This window comes from Malaya genurostris, chromosome 2, assembly GCF_030247185.1.
Source record: "Malaya genurostris strain Urasoe2022 chromosome 2, Malgen_1.1, whole genome shotgun sequence".
Lineage (NCBI taxonomy): Eukaryota > Metazoa > Arthropoda > Insecta > Diptera > Culicidae > Malaya > Malaya genurostris.
The window spans coordinates 12,999,172-13,021,995 of record NC_080571.1 but is presented as its reverse complement, the minus strand read 5'-3'; the positions used below and the strand labels follow the sequence as shown (position 1 = coordinate 13,021,995).

The 22,824-nt window shown below is 34.5% G+C and overlaps 1 protein-coding gene across 1 annotated transcript in view; it reads right to left on the bottom strand.

Annotated features, from left to right (window-relative positions):
• LOC131430499 (nephrin) overlaps nt 1-22,824 on the bottom strand; it is a 422,669-nt gene that overhangs the window by 43,529 nt on the left and 356,316 nt on the right. Inside the window, exon 11 of the mRNA XM_058595533.1 lies at nt 15,443-15,596. Within this exon, the coding sequence (XP_058451516.1) occupies nt 15,443-15,596 (154 nt within the window). The remainder of the gene's footprint in view (nt 1-15,442; nt 15,597-22,824) is intronic.

Here is a 22,824-nt window from a genome sequence, read left to right as displayed (position 1 = left end):
GTTCCGTTTATTCGCTTATGAATTGCAAATAACTGTCCAATTTGATCATACGAGTTTCTAAAATATGATAAAAAATTACGTTACTACACGGTGAAAAATCATTGTGGAACGTTTTCTAGAACGTTTTTTTCCATTATCGATTCTCGTAGCGTTGGTTTAATATTGATACGATTTTCGCTAAATACCGAGAGAATGAGTGGGGAAAAGAAAGAAAGAACACGATTTTGAACCTACTGTTTCGCTTTTGTGGGTGACTGGACATCAATTTCGTTCTCACAATTTGCCGACGGAGCTGAGAATGACCTTCATTTGTTGATATTATTTCCCCGTTTTGAGGAAATAAGAATGACTTTCATCTGTTTTGCTGCTGACTACCAAAACTTTTGACTTATGCAAAATTAGGTAGAATCGATACTACACAGTAGTATCACAGTTAGATGGTCGAGTTTCGGGTATTTGTAACCGATGCCCGACACGAATTCGAATCCGACGGGTATTTGTCGGGTTCGGGTGATGTTTTTTTTACTTTTCAACGGGTACGAGCCGAGTTCGGGTTGAAATATTTGATCGGGGTTCGGTTTCGGGTTCGGATCAGGTAAAGATTTTTTTTAACGGGTACAGGTCGAGTTCTGGTTTAGAAAAATGGCTTACCCGACCATCTCTACTACTCAGCACGAAGAAATCATGTAAATTTACGTTTCGATAGATATACGTAAAAAGAGCGTCGCAACTGATCTAAATTTACATCCCCAAAGATGCAAAAATATGCCATGCCATCAGTAATTCCATATGAAAGCAGATAGAAAGCTATCATTCAAATGTTAATTGATGTGATATCAAGTATTCATTTCCAAAAACACTACATGTTAACACTCCAAATACCAAGCCTCAAAAAAAGTTGGAACGGTAACTTTGAGCGGTCATAGCTCAGCTGTTTTTCAACGAATCTCAATAAATTTTACACCCTCGAATTTTGTGAAGTTCGTAGATTGACTCCAAAACTTTGTAGCAGACGATTGGCAAAGGAAAACCAATGAAAATTTGATTTTTCACGTTCCAAGTTTTTTTTCACGCGCCCAATATGCCCTATTTGCTTCCCAATTTTCGTTCCTTTGGCTTAAACGTCGCATAGAAAATATTGAACACTTCAACTTTACCGAGTCATAACTTTGCTGTTAGTCAACCGATCTTCAAAATTTGTTCACCATTGGAAAGGCACTACTTCCACAAATAAAATGCACTGAAAAACTAAAAATAGGGTTGTCTACCCAAAGTTATAATGAAAACTGTAGATAGATGATCTAAGAAAAGATGAGACTTTTTACAATGATCGTAAATATCTCGAAATTCAAAGCGATGACCTATATATTTTTATACATCATTCGATTGCTAGTGATACCAGCTACAATTTTCGCTCAACTACCATTTCTGCACAATCAAAAGAAAACATTAAACAATTGATGAGTTTATAAATATATATATATATATGAATTTTTTATTTTTTTTCACATATTTGTATATAACTCAAAAATTAAAGCGATGACATGTACATTTTTTTGATTCAGAATATTGGAATCATTACCAGAAACAATGTATTGATGATCAAAATTATATATCCGTACAAAGAATCTCAAGAAATTTGGTACAAATACAGAGAATTTCTATTATTGAAAAAATTTTGCCAAAAAAAAAAACAAATCAAAACTTTGAAATTTTATGACATATATTTTTGATTATTTTAGTTGGAAATTTATTATGAACAAAATTTACAAAAAAAAACTGAAACTTGGATTTCACTGAAAATCTTAAAAATTTTGGTAAATATACCCAAACTCTAAAAATAATAATGTTTTTGTATTGGACAAAAGATCTAAACAATTTTGATGCACATCCCAAACGGAATTGTTAACTACTAAAATTAGGTGTTTTTGTTTTAGGTTTTCCGTAAAATCTCAAAAAATCGGTAGAAGATCGGAAATTTCAAAATTTCTGATATACACACTTAAATTTTTTAGCTGAGTCTCGGCAAAAAAATGCCGAGATTCGCACAGCCGAGTAATCAGCAATCATCTCGGCAAAAATAAAATTACTGAGCGTCTCGGCACCCTCAAATTTGACAAACGTCAAATATTGCCGAAATCGTCAGCATAAGATTTACTGTTTGCTCAGTGAAACGTTCACTGAATATTCGGCAATCCAATAAAACGAAAAAATGAAAAAATAATTACAGAATCATCAGTAATTAAAAATCTAGTCAATTAATTTTGTTTGTAATTTCTCAACATTATAAACACGCCATTGAGGATCAAAAATTCATTTTATTAACACTAAAAGGAGGCTTATGAATTTGTTGCCAGTAGTGCTTAAAGCCTCTACCTGAAAACATGTAGCATAAAAAACAGCGGCGTTTCCAGATGCGACAACCTTGAGTCGAGCTGGAAATATGAAAATAAAAATATATATTGATTTTTGGCTTACAAAAATGTTCAATATTTAATGATGCATATACGGTATTGTTCAAAAAATAAACTTACTTTGATCTATTGAATTATTCCATGCATTGGGTTATTTTTTCGCATATCCCCCAAAGTTTTGTCTCGAGGACGCCTTGAGCCCCGTGTTGGGTGTTTTTCCCTTATAATCGCGAGTGCTCTGATAAAGTCGCTTTTTAGAAAAGCGAAACATGTCACTATATTTATTCAATATTTTTATTTGCATGTGATCCATTTTTTCACTCGAGAATTTCATCAGAAAATAATCGCACAATGCGAAGCGAAAATGTAACGCGGCAATAAATGACAGCTGTCGTGCTGAATCTCGGCAACAGCTAGCGCATATTCCGAAATCTCGGCAAACGTCTCTGCTGATGTCGGCATATCTGTTGTTTACTGATAAATTCAGCAAGCATTTATGCCAAATTTCGGCAAAGTGAAGCATTTTACCGAAATATCAGTGAATGCATTTAACGAAGTTCAGAAACATGCGTATTGATTACTGAGCAGTCAGCAAATTTACGTGTTGCTGATCAATTTCGGCATTTTATTATGCCGAGCTCAAGAAATGGTTTTAAGTGTGTATATATTGCGTTCCAACGTTTCTGCAAATCAAAGTGAAAATATTGGAATCCGTTTTGATTTCATCTGTTTCAAAGAGACGTAAAATTGGTTTTTATTGATAAAATAAATTTTGTGGCAACACAAAAATGTTAAATTATTTCAATGGCTTTGTACAATTAAAAAAATAATGTAAAATTATATGAATTTCATATACTAACCCATGACAAAAGAAACCAACTACAATTTAAAAAAAATTATTGCTTGATTTTTTTTAACAAGCAATTAAGAACAAAAACATATATCTTAAATTTTCCGCTATCCTAAACGACATCAATTATAATTGATAGAATATTAGAATTTAAATATCACAAACTCAGAATTATTTCGGAATGTATAGAATTCGAAAAATTATTTGAATTTTCTATTAGTAAACAATTCAGAAAAAGTAGAATTCTGAATTTAGCACAAAAAATCATACGAAATTAAGTAAAACTTGTTTTTATCCACCTAGTTGTGTAATGATGCCTTTCTCATAACTCTCTTATTCTCATATAAAAATGTTTTCTTCAAACAGTTTTGTTTGATTTTTGAAAAACATGAAAGCTAGTGCATGAACGAGTGTAACCTACAAATTGAAACAGTTATCAAATCGGTTAGGCCATCTTTCTCAGTGAAATGATTTCCACTATTTCAGGCACTTATGAAACTGGAATCGCCCCGAATATTGGCTTTGCAGCAGCCTTTGCGATTAGCACCAACCAACCAATCTATTTATAGCTTACAGTTGTCCTCGTCTCGAAAAACAACCTCTTCGTTTGAATGCTTTTTACTGAATGAAACCCTGCACCTATGTTATCAGAACTAATTGGCTCAAGTGGCATGTTCCTCTAGTTATTTAGAGATTCGTGCCTTGCTGAAGCTTCTCAACAACTTCCTGATGGGAAGGGAAGGATAAAAGGTACATGGAAGGGAATTGAGAATTGGGTGAGGTGGGAAAACAGCACAAAACAGAAAGAAATAAATCGTCCTGCATCCCCGAAAGGATACTGAACGATCTGCAGGTGCCAAAATGCACGGTTGATAAAACCTCCAACCACCGAGAGGCCTTAGAGATTTTACAAAAGCGACACCATTCTGCATTCCCCGAAGAATACAGAACGATTTCTTCCCGAATATGCACTTGAATTAATTTGACACTTTAGAAGACAAAAATACCTTATATCGCTAATAAATGACTGATACAAATATTTTTCAATGAAAAAACCCAATGTATGAACATAATTTAAAAAAATTTTAAAAAATATCTCGCCCGCCTTTTTTTATAAACATGCTCGAAAATATTTTTTGTCAAATACAAGAAACGGTTTTTTTTCGTTTTCCTCAATGTTAGACATAGCAGTTTAAAAATAACCTGTTTTTGAACTAGTTTTGCTCAAAGCTTCGGTTCAGAAAACGCTACCTGAATACGCCAGTCATTGAAAATTGGTTTTAACAAACTCTAAAAGATGTTCAAAGATACCTATACGAAAAGAGACAAATATAAATGCTAGAGCAAAAAATCTTGTTTTTTGAGGAACACCCTAAGTTGCTCTTTAAAAATAGCTGTAACACTAAAACCGTTGCAGATACTACTATGGTGTCCTCAGCAAAGCTGCTCGATATAAGTTTATCTACAATTTTGCCGAAGAATGCAGTCCTCTATCTCAATAATCCGGAAAATAAGTTTTGGATCACCTTAATAATAAGAGCCACCCTAATACCATGTACATCGCCATATGGCTTATCTTCACTGATCATTTATTTTGAAGACATCATAGCTCTATAGTATAAGGTTAAACCACAAATGTTTTTGTCCCACTAAATTGTGAATTCGGACCACTGTGCAATGCAATTTAACTCGGAAATTTTAAAATTTCCGATCTTTTACCTATTTTTTGAGATTCTACGGCAAACCTACAACAAAATCAGAATATTAGTAGTTATCAAATGCGTTTGGGTTGTGCTTAAAAATTGTTTAGATCGTTTGTCCAATACAAAAATATTTTAAATTTTAAAATTTTCAGTGAAATCCAAGTTTCAGTTTTTTTTGTAAATTTTGTTTATAATAAATTTCCAACTAAAATAAAAAATATATGTCATAAAATTTCAAAGTTTTGATCTGTTTTTTTTTTCAAAATTTTCCCAATAATAGAAATTCTCTGTATTTGTACCAAATTTCTTGAGATTCTTTGAACGGATATATAGTTTTGATCATCAATACATTGTTTCTGGTAATGATTCCAATATTTTGAATAAAAAAAATGTACTTGTCATCGCTTTAATTTTGGAGTTATATACAAACATGTGAAAAAAAAGAAAAATTCATATATATTTATAAATTCATCGATTTCTCAATTGTTTTTATCTGATTGTGTAGGAATGGTAGTTGAGCGAAAATTGTAGCTGGTATCACTAGCAATCGAATGATGTATAAAAAAATATAGGTCATCGCTTTGAATTTCGAGATATTTACGATCATTGTAAACAGTCTCATCTTTTCTTAGGTCATCTATCTACAGTTTTCATTATAACTTTGGGTAGACAACCCTATTTTTAGTTTTTTTCAGTGCATTTTATTTGTGGAAGTATTACCTTTCCAATGGTGAACAAATTTTGAAGATCGGTTGACTAACAACAAAGTTATGACTCGGTAAAGTTGAAGTTCTCAATATCCGATTCGCGATGCAGGTGCCGCATGAATGCAGATAGGGCACGTTTTGAGCTCGAAAAAAAACTTGAAACGGGAGAAATCTGATTTTCATTAGTTTTTCCTAAAAGATTGCCAATAATGATATACTTAAAATAATCTACAAACTTCACAAAATTCGAGGGTGAAAAATTTATCGAAATTGGTCAAGTAACAACTGAGCTATGATAGCTCAAAGTTACCGTTCCAACTTTTTTTTAGGCTTGGTATTAGGAATGTTGATATTTATGTCATGTGTAATCTTAATTTTTTTTAGTTTTTACTTTTTTATTTATGACTTTTGGTCAGTCAGTAATTTTTACTTTTTTCGGTTTTTAACGATATCAAACTAACTAGAGATTTTGAGAGGAGAAAGAATATGAAATTATAGAGCCATAGTACTCAAGAAAGAGCAAGGATGTGAAGATAAAGTGCGGAAAAGTGAGACGTGATAAGGGTCATTTATGTAAGCAGAAGACTTCTCGTATTTAAACTGTTACCTTCTACCAGAGGAGTCGAACTTAGGTCTTTCTTCCTCTCATAATCTCTACCCAAGTAGCAGCTGTAACTTGCTCATAAAAAATAGAATAAAACAGTTTTGCAATGACTGAGCGGAAACATATATTGGAAAAGCCAAATGAATGTAAAACTAAGAGAAAAGATGATTTATTGGAAAAAGATACTCTCAGAGACAGGACTCGAATCTTTTTTCAATAAATCATCTTTTCTGTTAGTTTTTCATTCATTTGGCTTCTCCAATATATGTTTCCGCTCTAACTCTCACGACATACTCGCATTGACTGTTTTTAGTCGCCAACTGGTCACCGCAACGAAGTGTGACAATGAAAAAGTGACACACTACAAGACAAAGTTAAGTAATGATTTCATATCGGTTACCGTATTCGTTGTGATGCAACAAAGAAATACAATAACAGTGTCGGTTGAAAGCTTCCGTACATTATCCCGGACAATAATATTAAATCAATAAGTAGAAAATTCCTTCAGTTTAAAATAAATTGGCTTTATAAATAGTTAAATCTTCGCTAATACGCAAATTTTTTACCGGTACATGTGCGAAGCAAACTTGTTTCGTTTTGGGAAGTCCATTCTCTCTACCAGAGAAAATATTTCTACACTTTGTCACGGCAGTGTATGCATGGAAAAAATTATGTCAATGGCTTCCATTATGACCAGGGATTGAAACATTGATTAAATTTGAAATGACTGCAATTTTTAACTATTTTCATTTTGGTATTTGAAACAATAATAATAATCATAAAAAAGTTCAATTTAATATGACGGGCATAAAAATATGAATATTATTTTGTATGTCGATGTTCTGAAACCCAAAATATCGAATTCGCGCACGTTTTCAATAAGTACAATGATCAACTTCACCATAAATATCGAATAGCACTTAGATTTTGAGTGGATATAGTGAGTTTAAAGAAGATTGAACTCTATATTTTTACTCTTACTATCAGATGCTAATTTTTAGTCGTAAATGTTGAACGGGAAAAACATCAACAAATTGTAACTTGACGAAGCTTATATTTTCTGTTGCATTGTGACTGATGTGCGCGCTGAATCAAATCAAATATTCGTTACTGAGAAGTTGTTTGGCAACCCGTGGTAAGTCGCACAAGCTCCGCCTCTTACGCTTTTCAGGTTACATAGCAGCTATAATGAACGTCGCAAAGTCTTCTACTTGTTCCATAAATTTATGTGATATAAGTTACTGTCATTGAAGTGTAATAACGTGTGCTACTTGGGGAAAACACATAAAAAGACAGCCCAATTGACTAGCAGAACCAAACATGTCTCGCTTTTCTTGGCCGCCACAGCATTTAATTATAGTTCTATCTCTATTGAAACACATCCGAAAGAAAAACAACACACACTGCACCACAAGTTAATCTTCAGTTCTGCTTTCTTGTCAAATGTGATAATGGCTTACTCTTGCCATTAAAAGTGTCTCTTCAAAATATACATTTTTTTACACGAATTTGGCCAAATTTTTGACACAAATTCATTCAGATTTATTCGGTTACTTCATAAAGCAATTTTTTTAGATCAAGGAATAGCCAATAGTCACTGGGGACTAGATCTGTACCATATAACAGTTCGGCTGAAAAGATCGTATCGTTTAATAGAAACACACATTTTTTTGCCAAAATTCGTTTTTATTATTCAACATAATTGCCATCAGAGGCGATACAGCGATTATAGCGATCTTCCAACTTTTCGATACCATTTTTGTAGTACGATTTGTCCTTTGTCTCAAAATAGGCCTCAGTTTCAGCGATTACTTCTTCATTGCTTCTAAATTTTTTACCAGCGAGCATTCTCTGGAGGTCTGAGAACAGGAAAAAGTCACTGGGGGCCAAATCTGGAGAATACGGTGGATGAGGGAGCAATTCGAAGCCCAATTCGTTCAATTTCAGCATGGTTTTCATCGACTTGTGACACGGTGCATTGTCTTGATGAAACAAAACTTTTTTCTTCTTCAAATGAGGCCGTTTTTTGAAATTTCGTCCTGCAAACGCTCTAATAACGCTATATAATAGTCACTGTTGATGGTTTTTCCCTTTTCAAGGTAGTCGATGAAAATTATACCATGCGAATCCCAAAATACAGACGCCATAACCTTACCGGCCGATTGTTGAGTCTTTCCACGCTTTGGGTTCGGTTCATCGCGTGCAGTCCAATCAGCTGACTGTCGATTGGACTCCGGAGTGAAGTGATGGAGCCATGTTTCATCCATTGTTATATATCGACGAAAAAAATCGGTTTTATTTCGATATAACACCTCCAAACGCTGCTCAGAATCATCAATTCGTTGTTGTTTTTGATCGATTGTGAGCTCACGCGGCACCCATTTTGCACAAAGCTTTCTCATATCCAAATATTCGTGAATAATATGTCCAACACGTTCCTTTGATATCTTTAGGGTGTCAGCTATCTCGATCAACTTCACTTTACGGTCATTGAAAATCATTTTGTGGATTTTTTTTCACGTTTTCATCGGTAACAGCCTCTTTTGGACGTCCACTGCGTTCATTGTCTTCGGTGCTCATATGACCAGTACAAAATTTTGTAAAACACTTACGAATTGTTGCTTCGCCCGGTGCAGAGTCTGGATAACACTCATCAAGCCATTTTTTGGTATCGGCGGCACTTTTTTTCATCAAAAAGTAGTGTTTCATCAACACACGAAATTCCTTTTTTTCCATTTTTTTCACAATAACAAAAGTAGCTTCACTCAAAATGCAATATCTCACAAACTAATAATCAGACAGCTGTCAAATATATACACGTATCTTTTGAAGGTTGGTACTAACTGAAAATGGTATGGATTTAGTTCTAGTGGCGCCCTCTCACAGAAACGATACGAACTTTTCAGCCGATCTGTTAGGTGGATGAGGAAGTAATTCGTAATATAATGCGTTCAATTTAACCATCGTTAAATTTTGATTTCTGTGATTTTTTTTCAACATATGAGGTCGATTTTTCCTTTTTTTTTTATTTAAAAGATATTTTATTCAGGCCTATTTGCGTACAAGCTTTACGTGGCCGATTTAGCTGAGTTTTTAAATAAAAGATTTTTTTTGTATTGGATCTCGTTGTCACCCTTTTTCTAGGGGGAGAGGAGCTTCCATTTTCCTCCTGCGAGGATAGAGGGGCACTTCGTTCGTGGTTCGTCTCGTCATCCATTGCCGCTTCGGTGGTATTGTTGTTGATTTCGTTGCTGGTTGCTGTAGATGCGCTTTGTTGTACATTGTTTGCAGTTGCTGGTTGGTTGGATGGTAAGCTGTTAACTGCAGCTGGTGTACTTTGTTCTATAGGGGATACGTTGGATGGTTTCGTTGAAGGGGATGCTTCACTGTTGTTGGTGACTGTCACAGGTGTACTGGGGTTGCTTGGGGTTGATGTGAAGGAAGCACCGTTGTCCTTTGGTATAGTTGTCTCCTTGCCCAGTTTATCACATGGCTTACCGTAGTGAACAGCTTTTTGACAATATTGACATGTGGCCATCTGATTGTCATAGGTAACAAGTGATTTGCACGGTATTCTTGTATCCTGACCGAATGTCACATAAGAAGGTATAGGCCTCCTCAAGCGCATGCGTAACAAACGTACGCCATTTAGAATACCGGGGAAAAATTCCTCCACTTTTCATCTTCGATAGAGAGAATCTCTCCGTATTGGGACATAGTTTTGCGAATATAAGAACCGTTGACGCTTGAGGCAAGATCATGCACACGCACTTCTATAGCACTATCTTCTATATATACTCGAATGATGAACTTAATGTTCTCGTGCTCCACATAGTGCACATTATTATTGTCTTTAGCGAATTGAATTGCATCCAACTCTTTATAGAACTGGATATAAACAACATTATTGGTCTTATTGCATTGGAGTAAATGCACACGTTTAATGTCAAGATTCATTTGCTCCTTAAGCAAACCTTCAAGTTCTCGTATCGAAGGTCGAATTTTGCACTGTCTGAAGTCAACAATAATTGTATTCTTTCGTACCGACGTTAGCTTCTGTTCGTTTGGTTCACTCATTTTCGAGGTCTATTGTTCACTACACAATACTGTACTTGGTTTCTTCTGTCCCCAACGTAAGCGGTTTTGTTTGTCGACTGACTTGGATGAGATGTAAACCCGAACTGTCGATTTTTCCTTGATTATTATTTTCCAACGATCTATTGAATGTGTTTCTGTTCTCAAGGTAGTCGATGAAGATGTTCATCCCAAAATATTGAAGCCTTAACCTTCTCAGCTGACTGTTGTGCATTTGGATGCTTTTGACGTTGTTCGCCGACTGAAGTTCACTCAGATGGTAATTGTTTTGGTTCCAGAGTGAGTGATGTGTTGGATCCATGCTTCATCCATTGTCACAAATCGACGAACAAAATCTGATTTATCAGTACCTTCTGAATATCATCATCAACATCGGTGTCTGTACGATCACTTTTAAGTTCAGCAAACCAATTTCTTTTTGATGGAGCAGAGTCTGGATAACAGTTTTTGAAGCCATTGCTGAGCTAGTACAATATTTTTTTCATCAAGAAGCATTGATAAATTATCACACAAAATTGTTTTAAATTGATTGTTTTGAAAATAATCACTTAAATTGCTATCATTTTTATCTGACCAATCAAAATGCTTTTAAAAATTTCGCACATAGTCTTTTGAAAGTTTATACTTCTTAAATGTCATGTGGATTTGACAACGATACCGCCATCTGTTTGTCAGTCACACAACTTATTGAGTTATTAGTTAAAGAAACGCACTACGGCTGCATTGATTCCCGATCGCCGATTTCGGAAGCACCGAAGGTATTTGTTCTATGACACTATAAGCGAAATTACATCGATTTTTCTGTGGTGCCTAAGCGATATTTGCTAACTTAGATTTAAATAAAAGGTTGGAAATTTAAAATTTCAAACCATCCTATGAGAGACGTTGCGAAAAAGTTACGAAATCGCCTAAACTAGTCTTTTGGTTTTAAGGAATGTATCGATGCTACCCACAAATTTTTCTTTAAAATTATGATAAAAAACGATATTTTATTCAAACTAAAACTTGATCCTCGTACAATAGGTTAAACTTGAGCATAATGAAAACCGGATGAAATTTAAGTTATTCCTTCATGAATTTTCGAACTTTTGATCGAAACTCTTTTTATCAAGTTCCGGACAAGTGTTGCATTTCATTTTTTGGACGCTTGAGCTCAAATATTTCTGAACTCCTACATGTTCCCAGCTGCCTTACTAGTCTTCTTGAAGACCCTCTTCACGATTGCCCAGTAACGTTCGATGGGTCGAAGCTGAGGGCAATTTGGTGGATTGATATTTTTCTCAATGAAATTTATACCCTTCCCGCAAGCCAATTGAGAGTGATTTTGGCATTACATCATCACGCGGTATATATTTGTTAATAATTTCTTAAAACCAACTATATGCATTAAAACAACGGTTTGGCAGCTACTGATTTATGTCCACGTTTTTATTGTTTCGAACCACTGTGCGGCGGTTAAGGTTTGAAAATTTCTGAATGCTTTCAAGACGTTTTCAAAACGAGGAGGAGGAACTCCTCAGAATTTTGAAAAATTCTTGACTTTAGTAACCAAGTACAAGAGCATACTTCGGGCCAAGAAATGTAGCTATTGGAGACATTTTGTCGAAGGTTTGTCAAGAGAAACCTCAATGAGCACTCTTTGGAATACGGCCAGACGAATGAGGAATCGTAACGTAGAAAATGAGAGTGAGGAGTACTCGAATCGATGGATATTTGATTTTGGGAGGAAAGTCTGTCCAGATTCTGTTCCTACGCAGAGCATTATTCGGGAATCTCCTCCAAATAAGGGTTTTATTAATAACCCATTTTCAATGATGGAATTTTCTATAGCACTCTTGTCTTGTAACAATAACGCTCCTGGGTTGGACAGAATTAAATTCAACTTGGTGAAGAATCTGCCTGACCTCGCAAAAAGACGTTTGTTGGAATTGTTCAACAAGTTTCTTGAGCAAAATATTGTTCCACCTGACTGGAGGCAAGTGAAAGTTATCGCCATTCAAAAGCCGGGGAAACCAGCTTCCAATCACAACTCATATAGACCCATCGCGATGTTGTCCTGCATCAGAAAATTGTTCGAAAAAATTATTCTACGACGTCTCGACACTTGGGTCGAGACGAACGGGTTGTTGTCAGATACTCAGTTTGGCTTCCGTAGAAATAAAGGGACGAATGTTTGCTTGCATTACTTTCGTCTGACATCCAAATTGCCTTCGCTCGAAAGCAACAAATGGCATCTGTATTTTTAGACATTAAAGGAGCATTTGATTCAGTTTCCATTGATGTTCTTTCAAACAAGCTCCACCAACATGGACTTCCAGCGGTTATAAATAATTTTGCACAACCTTAGATACCTTAGATAACTTATCCGTTTGGGCTGTTCATCTTGGTATCGAATTCTCTGCGGAGAAAACAGAGCTGGTCGTCTTTTCAAGAAAGCATGATCCCGCGCAGCTTCAGCTTCATATGATGGGAAGAATGATCCAACAGGTTTTGACTTTCAAATACCTTGGGGTGTGGTTTGATTCCAAATGCACGTGGGGAGGACACATTAGGTTTCTGATAACAAAATGCCAACAAAGAGTAAATTTTCTTCGAACAATATCAGGATCTTGGTGGGGTGCTCATCCGGAAGATCTAATAAAATTGTATCAGACAACGATACTTTCAGTGATGGAATGTGGATGCGTTTGATTTCGTTCCGCTGCAAACTCTCATATTATCAACCTGGAGCGAATTCAGTATCGTTGTTTGCGAATTGCCTTAGTCTGCATGCATTCAACACATAGAATGAGTCTTGAAGTTCTGGCGGGAGTTCTTCCATTAAAAGATCGATTTTGGGAGCTTTCATCACGCCTGCTAATAAGATGTGAGGTGCTGAATTCCATGGTAATTAATAATTTCGAACGACTAGTCGAGCTTCGATCTCAAACAAAATTCATGACAGTATATTTTAATCACATGTCACAGGAAATCAACCCTTCAAGATATATTCCTATCCGTGACAGCCCCCTAAATGTCCCTGACTCAACTTTATTTTTCGATACATCCATGCAGCGCGAAGTGCGTGGAATCACGGATCATCTACGCTCGACGGAAATCCCAAAAATATTTTCAAGTAAGTTCAGGCATATTGACTCTGAGAAAATATTTTACACGGGCGGATTACGAATTGAAGAGGCTACTGGGTTTGGTATATTCAACAATAATGTTTCGGTCTTATTTAGGCTTCAAGAACCTGCGTCTGTTTATATAGCAGAGTTAGCAGTAGTTAATTATAGTTTGAGTGTAATCGTCACATTATTTCCAAACCATTATTTTCTTTTCACAGATAGTCTGAGTGCAATTGAAGCCATGCGCTCAAACGCTGTTAGCAAAAATGAACCTTTTTGCTTGGGCAAAATAAAACTGTGCCTGAACGACATATTGAATAATAATTATCAAACCACAATAGTTTGGGTCCCGGCTCATTGCTCCATTCCAGGCAATGAAAGAGCCGATATTTTAGCCAAACGTGGTGCTATTGAGGGTGAAATTTATGAGAGACCGATTGCTTTCAACGAATTCTATAGCTCGTCTCGCCAAAGAACACTTGCCAGCTGGCAAGCTTCTTGGGATAAAGATGATCTGGGTCGATGGATGCACTCAATTATTCCTAAAATATCGACAAAGGCATGGTTCAGGGGACTGGATTTCTTTCGTGTGATGTCCAAACTCATGTCCAATCACTACACGTTAGATGCACATCTCCTTCGAATTGGACTTTCCGAAACTAATCATTGTGCTTGTGGCGAAGGTTATCGCGATATTGCTCATGTCGTTTGGACATGCGTGGAGTATCGTGATGTCAGATCTCAACTAATAAATTCCTTGCGTACTCAAGGTAAAATATCCAATGTCCCAGTTCGCGACATTCTTGCTTCATTACATGAAACTTCTTTATCATATTAAGTCCATTGGAGTTCCAATTTAAATTTTATTTTATGTTAGACTGTTTTTTCTTCCATGAGTTCAACCAATAGCTAGCTATCTTATATTAAATAAAAGTGATGAACTGATACAAACAAACCTGAAATAGTTCTAAGATCATGTACAAAATAAATGTATTTCATTTAATGTAATTTATAATAGCAACTCGCTTGAAAACGACAGTGTTTAGATTAACTAATAAATACCAACATACTATGATATTCGAAATATATTAGTTTTAAAGTACTATGTATTGTAGATGCCACGGCAAAGAAAAACTTATGTATATTGCCTATAAAATAAACGTATTTATGAAAAAAAAATTTAAGCTCTGATTACCATACGTTTTAAAAAACCATTTTCTAAAGTAACTCTTATTTGCTTATCAGTAGAAAACATAACATAATCAGTAATTTGCAATCCTTCAAGACCATCCGTTAGAACGCAACGCAATATCCCAAAATGCTAAATACAATGTTAGGCCAGTTCACACTTATGCTACATAACTGCAGGCAAAAATGACTTGTCACTATTATTGAACCGCCAGAGGGTACCCGGCGAGGATCTGTACCGATAGGTACCGCTATTATCCTGCCAGTGGTACCACAATAAGCTAATAGCAAGCAATTTCCATCACAGGAAATTGGTTTAAACCAATTCAAGTTCCCTACGGGCAATGGCTGGAATGTAATGACCGGGCAGTTCAAGACCGAGTGACATGCTTTGAAGCAGCTGCTGACCCGGTGAATCCGTGCGACCTATGCGACCTATACCTGATGAGTGGCATCCGAACTGGCACCTTCGACAGGATGCCATCTGGATCGACCGTTGACAAACAACAGCTCGCGGACCGACCAAATGTGGACCTACTCATGGAACAATAACAAATAAATAACATCGGCTGTGCTGCGTATGAATGTTTGATTATTGAAATTAACCGCCACCACACCGTCGATTTGCCCTTCTCCCTCACTGCTCTGCTCCTACTCGGAAGTAGGAGAACAATTCTGCATCTGATTATGACTGTGGTGGTGGTGGTGCTGCAACATTGGGGGTGGGAAACGGGAACGGGTTGGGTTCGGTAAAGAGGGAACCATAATTACATTTGATATCCAAATAGAGCTGATTGCTGTTGACCGTTCCGAGCGTGTTGGCCGCCCTGCACATGTACTCGCCGTGGGTCGCCTTCGTGATGGTCTGCAGGACCAACGTCTGATTGGAGATGATTATGCCGCGTGCTGATTGTAGCAGTTTGTTCTGAAATTAAATTTGAGTTATTATTACCTCGGCACACTCGGTTCTGGGATCGGGGAAAATGCGTTCATGTGGAAGCGAAAGTAGCTTGGATGTGGTTTCAAAAAAAAAAAGCATTACCACCCCCTGTACGGAGCGAGCAAGGTTCGGATCAGGTTCCAACCGGACCCAGACAAGTTGGCCTGGTTACATCAGGTCGGGTCCTCGAAGCTCGTAAATGTGATTAGTTTTTTTTTTAGGTTTGGTTCGTTTCATATCGATAACGCTACGTGTGATGGAAACGAATTCGACATGAGGAATTCGATCGAATCGGATTGTTGTTTTGTCCATGGGGAAATTTGAAAAGTACCATTGTTTTACCAATCCGGCGCCGGCGGTCGGAAAGGGAAACTCAGATGGAACTGATATTTTGCGCAGTGCTAATTAAAACTGACACTGATAGGAAGTCTGTGTGGAACGAAATATCGTATTTCAGAGTGCGCAATTTCCACGGGGAAGGTTATTCAATTTCAGATGAAACTTGAAAAGTTTTCCCACTATTTTCTTTGCAATACAACTAAGTTCGGAGTAAGATTTTGATTTGAGGTAAAATTAAGTGAAATGGAAATGCCTTGTACAGTCGGAAGAAGTTGGAATTTAATTATATTACCAAACTACGGTGAAAGTTCGCAATTTACCTACTGCTGGTGTAGAATTCCGAGAGTTTAAGGGCTCTTTTTCATCGATCGTTTAGAGGCTATACAAATTTGATAATATAGACAAATAGACAAATAAAAAAAATTCTTTTTATGACTGCTAACATGAATGGTTTTTCAGAGAAGATGGGAACTTGGGACATGAATTTGAAAATTGTACTATCAATTCCAAGTGAAAGTTTTAATATCAGGTGAGCATATTTGAGAGAAAAAAGATATGCTAAAATGACTAAAACAATGGTAGTTCCTATTTGAGCCGTGGCTTAGGGCACAATAAAAATCAAACAATAACAAAAATAACAGCAAAAAGATTTTTTTTTCGAAGATATAGACGAAAAATGAAAACATTGAATAAATTGTCTAAAAGTGAGAAAATGAAGAAGTAAGAATGTTCAGAAGCTACTAAATGAAAGAATTGAGATGTAAAGTGAAAAGGTAGAAAGAGAGAATTATCATGAAGCTATACAGTAAAGAAACTTAAATGTATATAAATCGAAAAGATTATTTATTCTAAAAAGGGATAATACTAAAAACAAGTAATCAATTGAAAGAACTGTTTAACTGAACATCTTCGTAACCTAAAAGAATGCATGAACTTAAAAAGAACATACTAACGAGGTAAATTACCAAGAAAAAAAACTAAACGAACGAAAAATTCTAATTGACAAGAGTTTGAAAAAATGATGATACTGAGAAAAATGTGGATCCTTTATGGTGAAGAAACTGAAAAGCGAATCAACTAATACTTCTCTTGTTTTTTTTTTAAATTTAATGAATATTTAGTGAATAAACAAATAAAATTGAAACAACAAGTCATTATCCACATAAACTGAAACTGAAATAGCGAATAAACTAAGTATTTTTTCGAAAACGTATATAAACGAAGAATATAGACATTGAATAAATTAAAACTCAAATAAAGAGTCAAAAAGTGATGAAATGAGATGAAATGCAAACTGATAAAAGTAGAAAGAGAGATAAAGTTTCATTATCAAAAAGCTACATAGTAAAAAAACTTAAAATGTTAATAAACCGAAATGATGAATAATTAAAAAACGGAATATTCTAAAAACAACAATCTATTAAAAAAGTTGTTTAACTGAATATCTTCGTATCCTAAAAAAATGAATAAACCTAAGAACATACTAACGAGCTAAATTACCAGAAAAAAACTGAACGAACGAAAAATTCTAATGAACAAGAATTTGAAGAAACTGAAAGACGAAGCAACTAAATTTTCGTTTGCTTTTTAAAATTCAATGAGTAATTAAGTGAATAAACAAATGAAGTTGAAATATCAAATCTTTATCAATATAAACTGAAACTGAAAAAAGTTAATAAAGTAGTGATAAAGCTAGAAAAATTGGCTGAACAGTAACTTACTAAAATAGTGAATAAACTGGAAAGTAAACAAAAAAAAAGTGAATAATCTTAGAAAGTAAGTGAGTTGAATAAACTGAAAAGGCGAAAAAAAGAAAAAAGAGAAAAAAATGAAGAAACTCAAAACTTACAAAACCTGAAAAATTGGATAAATTCAAAAAGAGAATAAACGAAAAGGATAAACTAGTTGCGAGTAATCTGAAATAATGTGGATTTACTAAAGGGTTAATAAACTAAGAAAGCGAATAAATGGAATAAAATTGAATAAACTTAGAAGATGAATAAGTTGCTAGGGCGATGAAACTAAGAAGTAAATAGACCAAACATGTGAATAACTCGAGAATATGAATAAACTAAAAAAATAAACATTTCAGTTTCAAGTTCGTTGATAAAATGAAGACTGTACATAAATGTTTAATATTTAATTAACAAAAAAGCAAAGTCCTGGCCTTACATTCTTTTTGTGGAATTTGGCCTTTCTGTTTCAACAGACTTCGCAGCCGATTCTTAGTGTACAGAATCATTGCATGGCTAGTACTATGGATCCTACTGACACTAAGAATCCTTCCAGGTCGGGGCTCGAACATACGACAACTGACTTGTAAGACCAGCGCCCTATGCATTGAAAATGAAAATGCCATTAAGCGCTGAGGCTATTTTCACGCTTCAAATCTGATTTTTTCAAAAACGGTGACGAATACTAAAAAAACCCCAACTGGCAATCTCTTAGAAAATTAGTTTAGATTATTCTGTGAAAATTTCAGAATGATTCATTGACTTTAGCGGCCGGGAACGTCTTTTTTCTGAAGGAAGAATTGCATAGCTGAAAACGCCGTCTTTCAACTTGTTCATTGAATATCTCGCCTTCAAAAGCATGGAATAATAATCTATTCTGACAATGTTTATATAATTTAATTTAGATACGATTAGTGCATAAAAACATAGTTATGAATGTTATTTTTGTGAAGGTGTGTCAATTTCTATGGCGGTGCCTTTGTTTTTTGCTCCAGTTTCCTGGTAACGTAACGAAAAATGAGAGAGAAATAAAATCGGCTCAGCAAGGCTGTCAAACAAGCGGTAGCTTTATTGGATTTTATGTGATGCAGTCAAACTTGTAACCGAAAATATCAAAACATTTTTGGCTACCCGGCCCATCGAGAGTCATTTTGCACATATGCGAGAAAGTATGGAGAGCAATGTAAAACGCAGAGCAAGACACGTGGTTTTACGCGACCTACTGGCCACAGCCCTTGAATTGCAAAATGAATACAGTGATGAAATGAATAACCTAAACAAACGAACAAATCAGATTAAACATATGTTAACTGACAAAGTGAATAAATTGAAAGTGTGAATAATTTGAATAAGTCAATCAACAGAAAATGTAAATAAACTGAAGATATGTATAAAATGGAAATGAGAATAAACTGTAAAGTGAATTGACTTATAAAATGAATAAAACGAAACAGAAATGAAACTGAAAAATGAAAAAAACTGAACCTGCAAAATGAATAAACAACAAGTGAATGAATAGGACTGAAAAGTCACCACTTGTTGCTGAACACCCAATTTAAATCCTAATAATTTAATTTTATCTCATATTACAATAAATGATACATTTAAAAAACAAGTGACTGTACAGAAAATGTAAGTAAGCTTAAAATGAATAAAATGAAGAAACTAATAAACAAAATTAAATAATAAATTCACGAAATTGATTAACTGGAACGACAGTCAGCTGAATCAGGATTAAACTAAGAAAATTTATAAACCAAAATAGTAAAAATGTAACCTAAAAAGTTAATGAATTGGATGAATTATTAAACCACGAAAGTGAGTAAATTTGAAGTGCTTGAATGAAAAAAAAGAATTTACTGAAAAGGTGAAAAAACTAGAAGCGTGATAAAACAAAAAAGCGATTTAACTAAATAAACGAATCAAGTGTTTGAACTAAAGAAGCGAATTTATTGAAAGAGTGAAGCAACTCGAAGCTTAACTAAAGAAACGAATCAAGTGAACGAAAAAATTGAATTCACTGAAAGAGTGAGAAGTCTAGAAGAGTAAGGAAACAAAAAAAGTGATTTAACTAAAGAAACGAATGGCAAACCAACTTAAAAACTGAATAGATAGAAAAAGTTAAGGATCTGAGACAGTGGAGAAACTACAAGTTAAGAAACTAAAAATGAGAAACTACAAGTTAAGAAACAAGAAATGTTAAGGTACACACCAAACTAGTTAAAATTATTAATATTTTTGGGAACAAAAAGTTTTAAAATTAAATAAGTTAAGAAATTGAAAAAGTTAGGAAAACTGAAAATGGTAAGAAAGAGAAAATGTAAAAAAACGGAAAAGCTAAGAAACTAGTAGGGTTGAAAAACAAAAAATGTCAAAATGAAAAAAAAAAACAAATAGTTGAGTAAGCCAGAAAAGTGTTTAATTGTTTTATGTTTCGCCTTCAGTCCATCAGTGCATTGGACAGATCATGCTGGACTGCTCATGCCACCTAGCGGATCAATATATACCGCTAAGCAGACCTTAAGTCATTGCTATTTGCAACGCACTTATTTGACACCGAAGTGCAATGTCTATCTTGATGTCTCGGTGGAAACAAATTTACGACATTATGGCCGCAAACGTATAGTAGTTATTTGGATTTGGACTGTATTTCATTGAACTGCACCACTTCGGTACCAAATAGCAATGACTTAAGGTCCGCTTTTCGGTTCATGACCAGCACAATCTGCCAATGTTCAAAAACCTAAAACAATTGAAAACATTCATGTGCACTTCAGCACAAACCGGTACCCATGAGGTACCAAAATCTAAACAAAAGAAAATAAATTGAAAAAGCTGTGAAACTAAAGAAGTAGAGATATTGGAAAAGTTGAGAAAACTAGAGAAAATCAGAAGAATGAGAAACTTTAAAGATCTACAAGCACTGGGACGCTAAAAAAGTGAAACAACTGTAAAATGTTTGGGAACTCTGAATATTGATAAATTGAAATAAACAAACTCCTTAGTATTGTAGGAACTAGAAAAGTTAGCAATCTGAAAAAGTTAAAAAACTATAAAAGCTATAGCAGCAACTCAAAAAGAAACAAATTAGGTTGAGAAACCGAAAAAGTGAAAATAAACAAATCAAAATAAGCGAGGAAACCTGAAAAGTTTTGGATCTAAATAAGGAAAGAAACTGAAAACGTTGCGAAACTAAGGAACAGAAAATAATAAAAATATTAATAAAGAATTTAGAAAGTGAAATAGATACGAAACTGGTAAATTAGGGAAGTTATGAACTAAAATAGTTGAGAAACTGAATAGTTGAAAAGCTAAAAAGTTTAAGGAATTATATAAGTTAAGAAAATTTCAATGTGAAGAGAACTTTCAAATCGAAGTAATTATAAGTGCGAAGAGACTATACAGGTTATGGAACTGTTAAAAAACAAAACCACCGAAGTGAAGAAAATGTAAAGGTGAAGAACTGTGCAAGTTATGAAACTACGAAAGCGCATAAACTATAAAGGTGAAGAAGCTATAAAATTAAAGAGCCTACGAAAGTGGAGAAACTATGACGAGGAAGAAACTACAACAGAGAAGAAGCAATAAGAATCAACATTACAAACAATTATAAGTGAAGTGAAGAAACTATAAATTATGGGTTAGCTTTAATAAATTATATTAAAAAAAATAAGATTAAATGTGAATGATCCATGAAAATGAAAATCAGATAGAATGAAAAAAATCGTAAAGGTGAAGAAATTACAAATTTAAAAAAAAAACTATACAAGTGAAAGAATTATAGAACTAAAGAAACTTTAAAAGTGATATGAACCCTTAAAGTAGTAACTATAAGTGCGAAGAGACTTTGAAAACAAGGAAACTGTCAAAAGAAAGAAACTGCCAAAGTGAAGAAATTGTGAAAGTGAGAGACTGTAAAAAATGTGAAACTATAAAGGAAAAAAATAAAGCGAAGAAATTGCAACAGAGAAAAAACTGAAAAAATGAAGAAGCTATAAAGTTGAAGAAAAACTAAAAGAGGTGAAATTAAACAGGAGAAGACTCTAAAATCATCAGAAAAATTCAATAGTAAAGAAACAATAAAAGTGAAGAAACCGTATAAGTAAAAAAACCAACAAAAGTGGAAATGTTGAAGAATCGCAGCATGTGAGGAAACTATAATTATAAAGAAACCATACGAATAAAAAGGAGGTAAATCTGGAAAAAACTATAAATGAAGGAACATCAAAATTTGGTAAACTGAACGAGCGAACAAACTGTTAAAATGAGAAAATATAATAACGAAGAAACCATCAAATTGGAAAAAGAATCACACTTGTGCAGAAACTATATAAATGGAAAAAAATATTAAAAGAAATCAAAGAAACTTTAAAACTAAAAACAATAAAACGGGGAAGAATAATAATAATGAATAAACGATTAGAGCTAAAAAGCTTAATAAATCTAGAAATTTCAAAGTAAAGAAACTATAGAAGTGAAAATATTTTGGAAGGGTAGAAACTGTGAAAGGGGAAGAAACTGGAAGTGAAGAAATTATGTATGTGCAAAAATTATGAAAGAGAGGAAACTGTTAACGGGAAAAATATGAAAGAGAAAAAATGAAAGTGATGATGAAATTAAAGGATGATGTAGTGAAAAAGTGATGAAGTGAAGATGTGAAGAAGTGAAGAAGTGAAGAAGTGAAGAAGTGAAGAAGTGAAGAAGTGAAGAAGTGAAGAAGTGAAGAAGTGAAGAAGTGAAGAAGTGAAGAAGTGAAGAAGTGAAGAAGTGAAGAAGTGAAGAAGTGAAGAAGTGAAGAAGTGAAGAAGTGAAGAAGTGAAGAAGTGAAGAAGTGAAGAAGTGAAGAAGTGAAGAAGTGAAGAAGTGAAGAAGTGAAGAAGTGAAGAAGTGAAGAAGTGAAGAAGTGAAGAAGTGAAGAAGTGAAGAAGTGAAGAAGTGAAGAAGTGAAGAAGTGAAGAAGTGAAGAAGTGAAGAAGTGAAGAAGTGAAGAAGTGAAGAAGTGAAGAAGTGAAGAAGTGAAGAAGTGAAGAAGTGAAGAAGTGAAGAAGTGAAGAAGTGAAGAAGTGAAGAAGTGAAGAAGTGAAGAAGTGAAGAAGTGAAGAAGTGAAGAAGTGAAGAAGTGAAGAAGTGAAGAAGTGAAG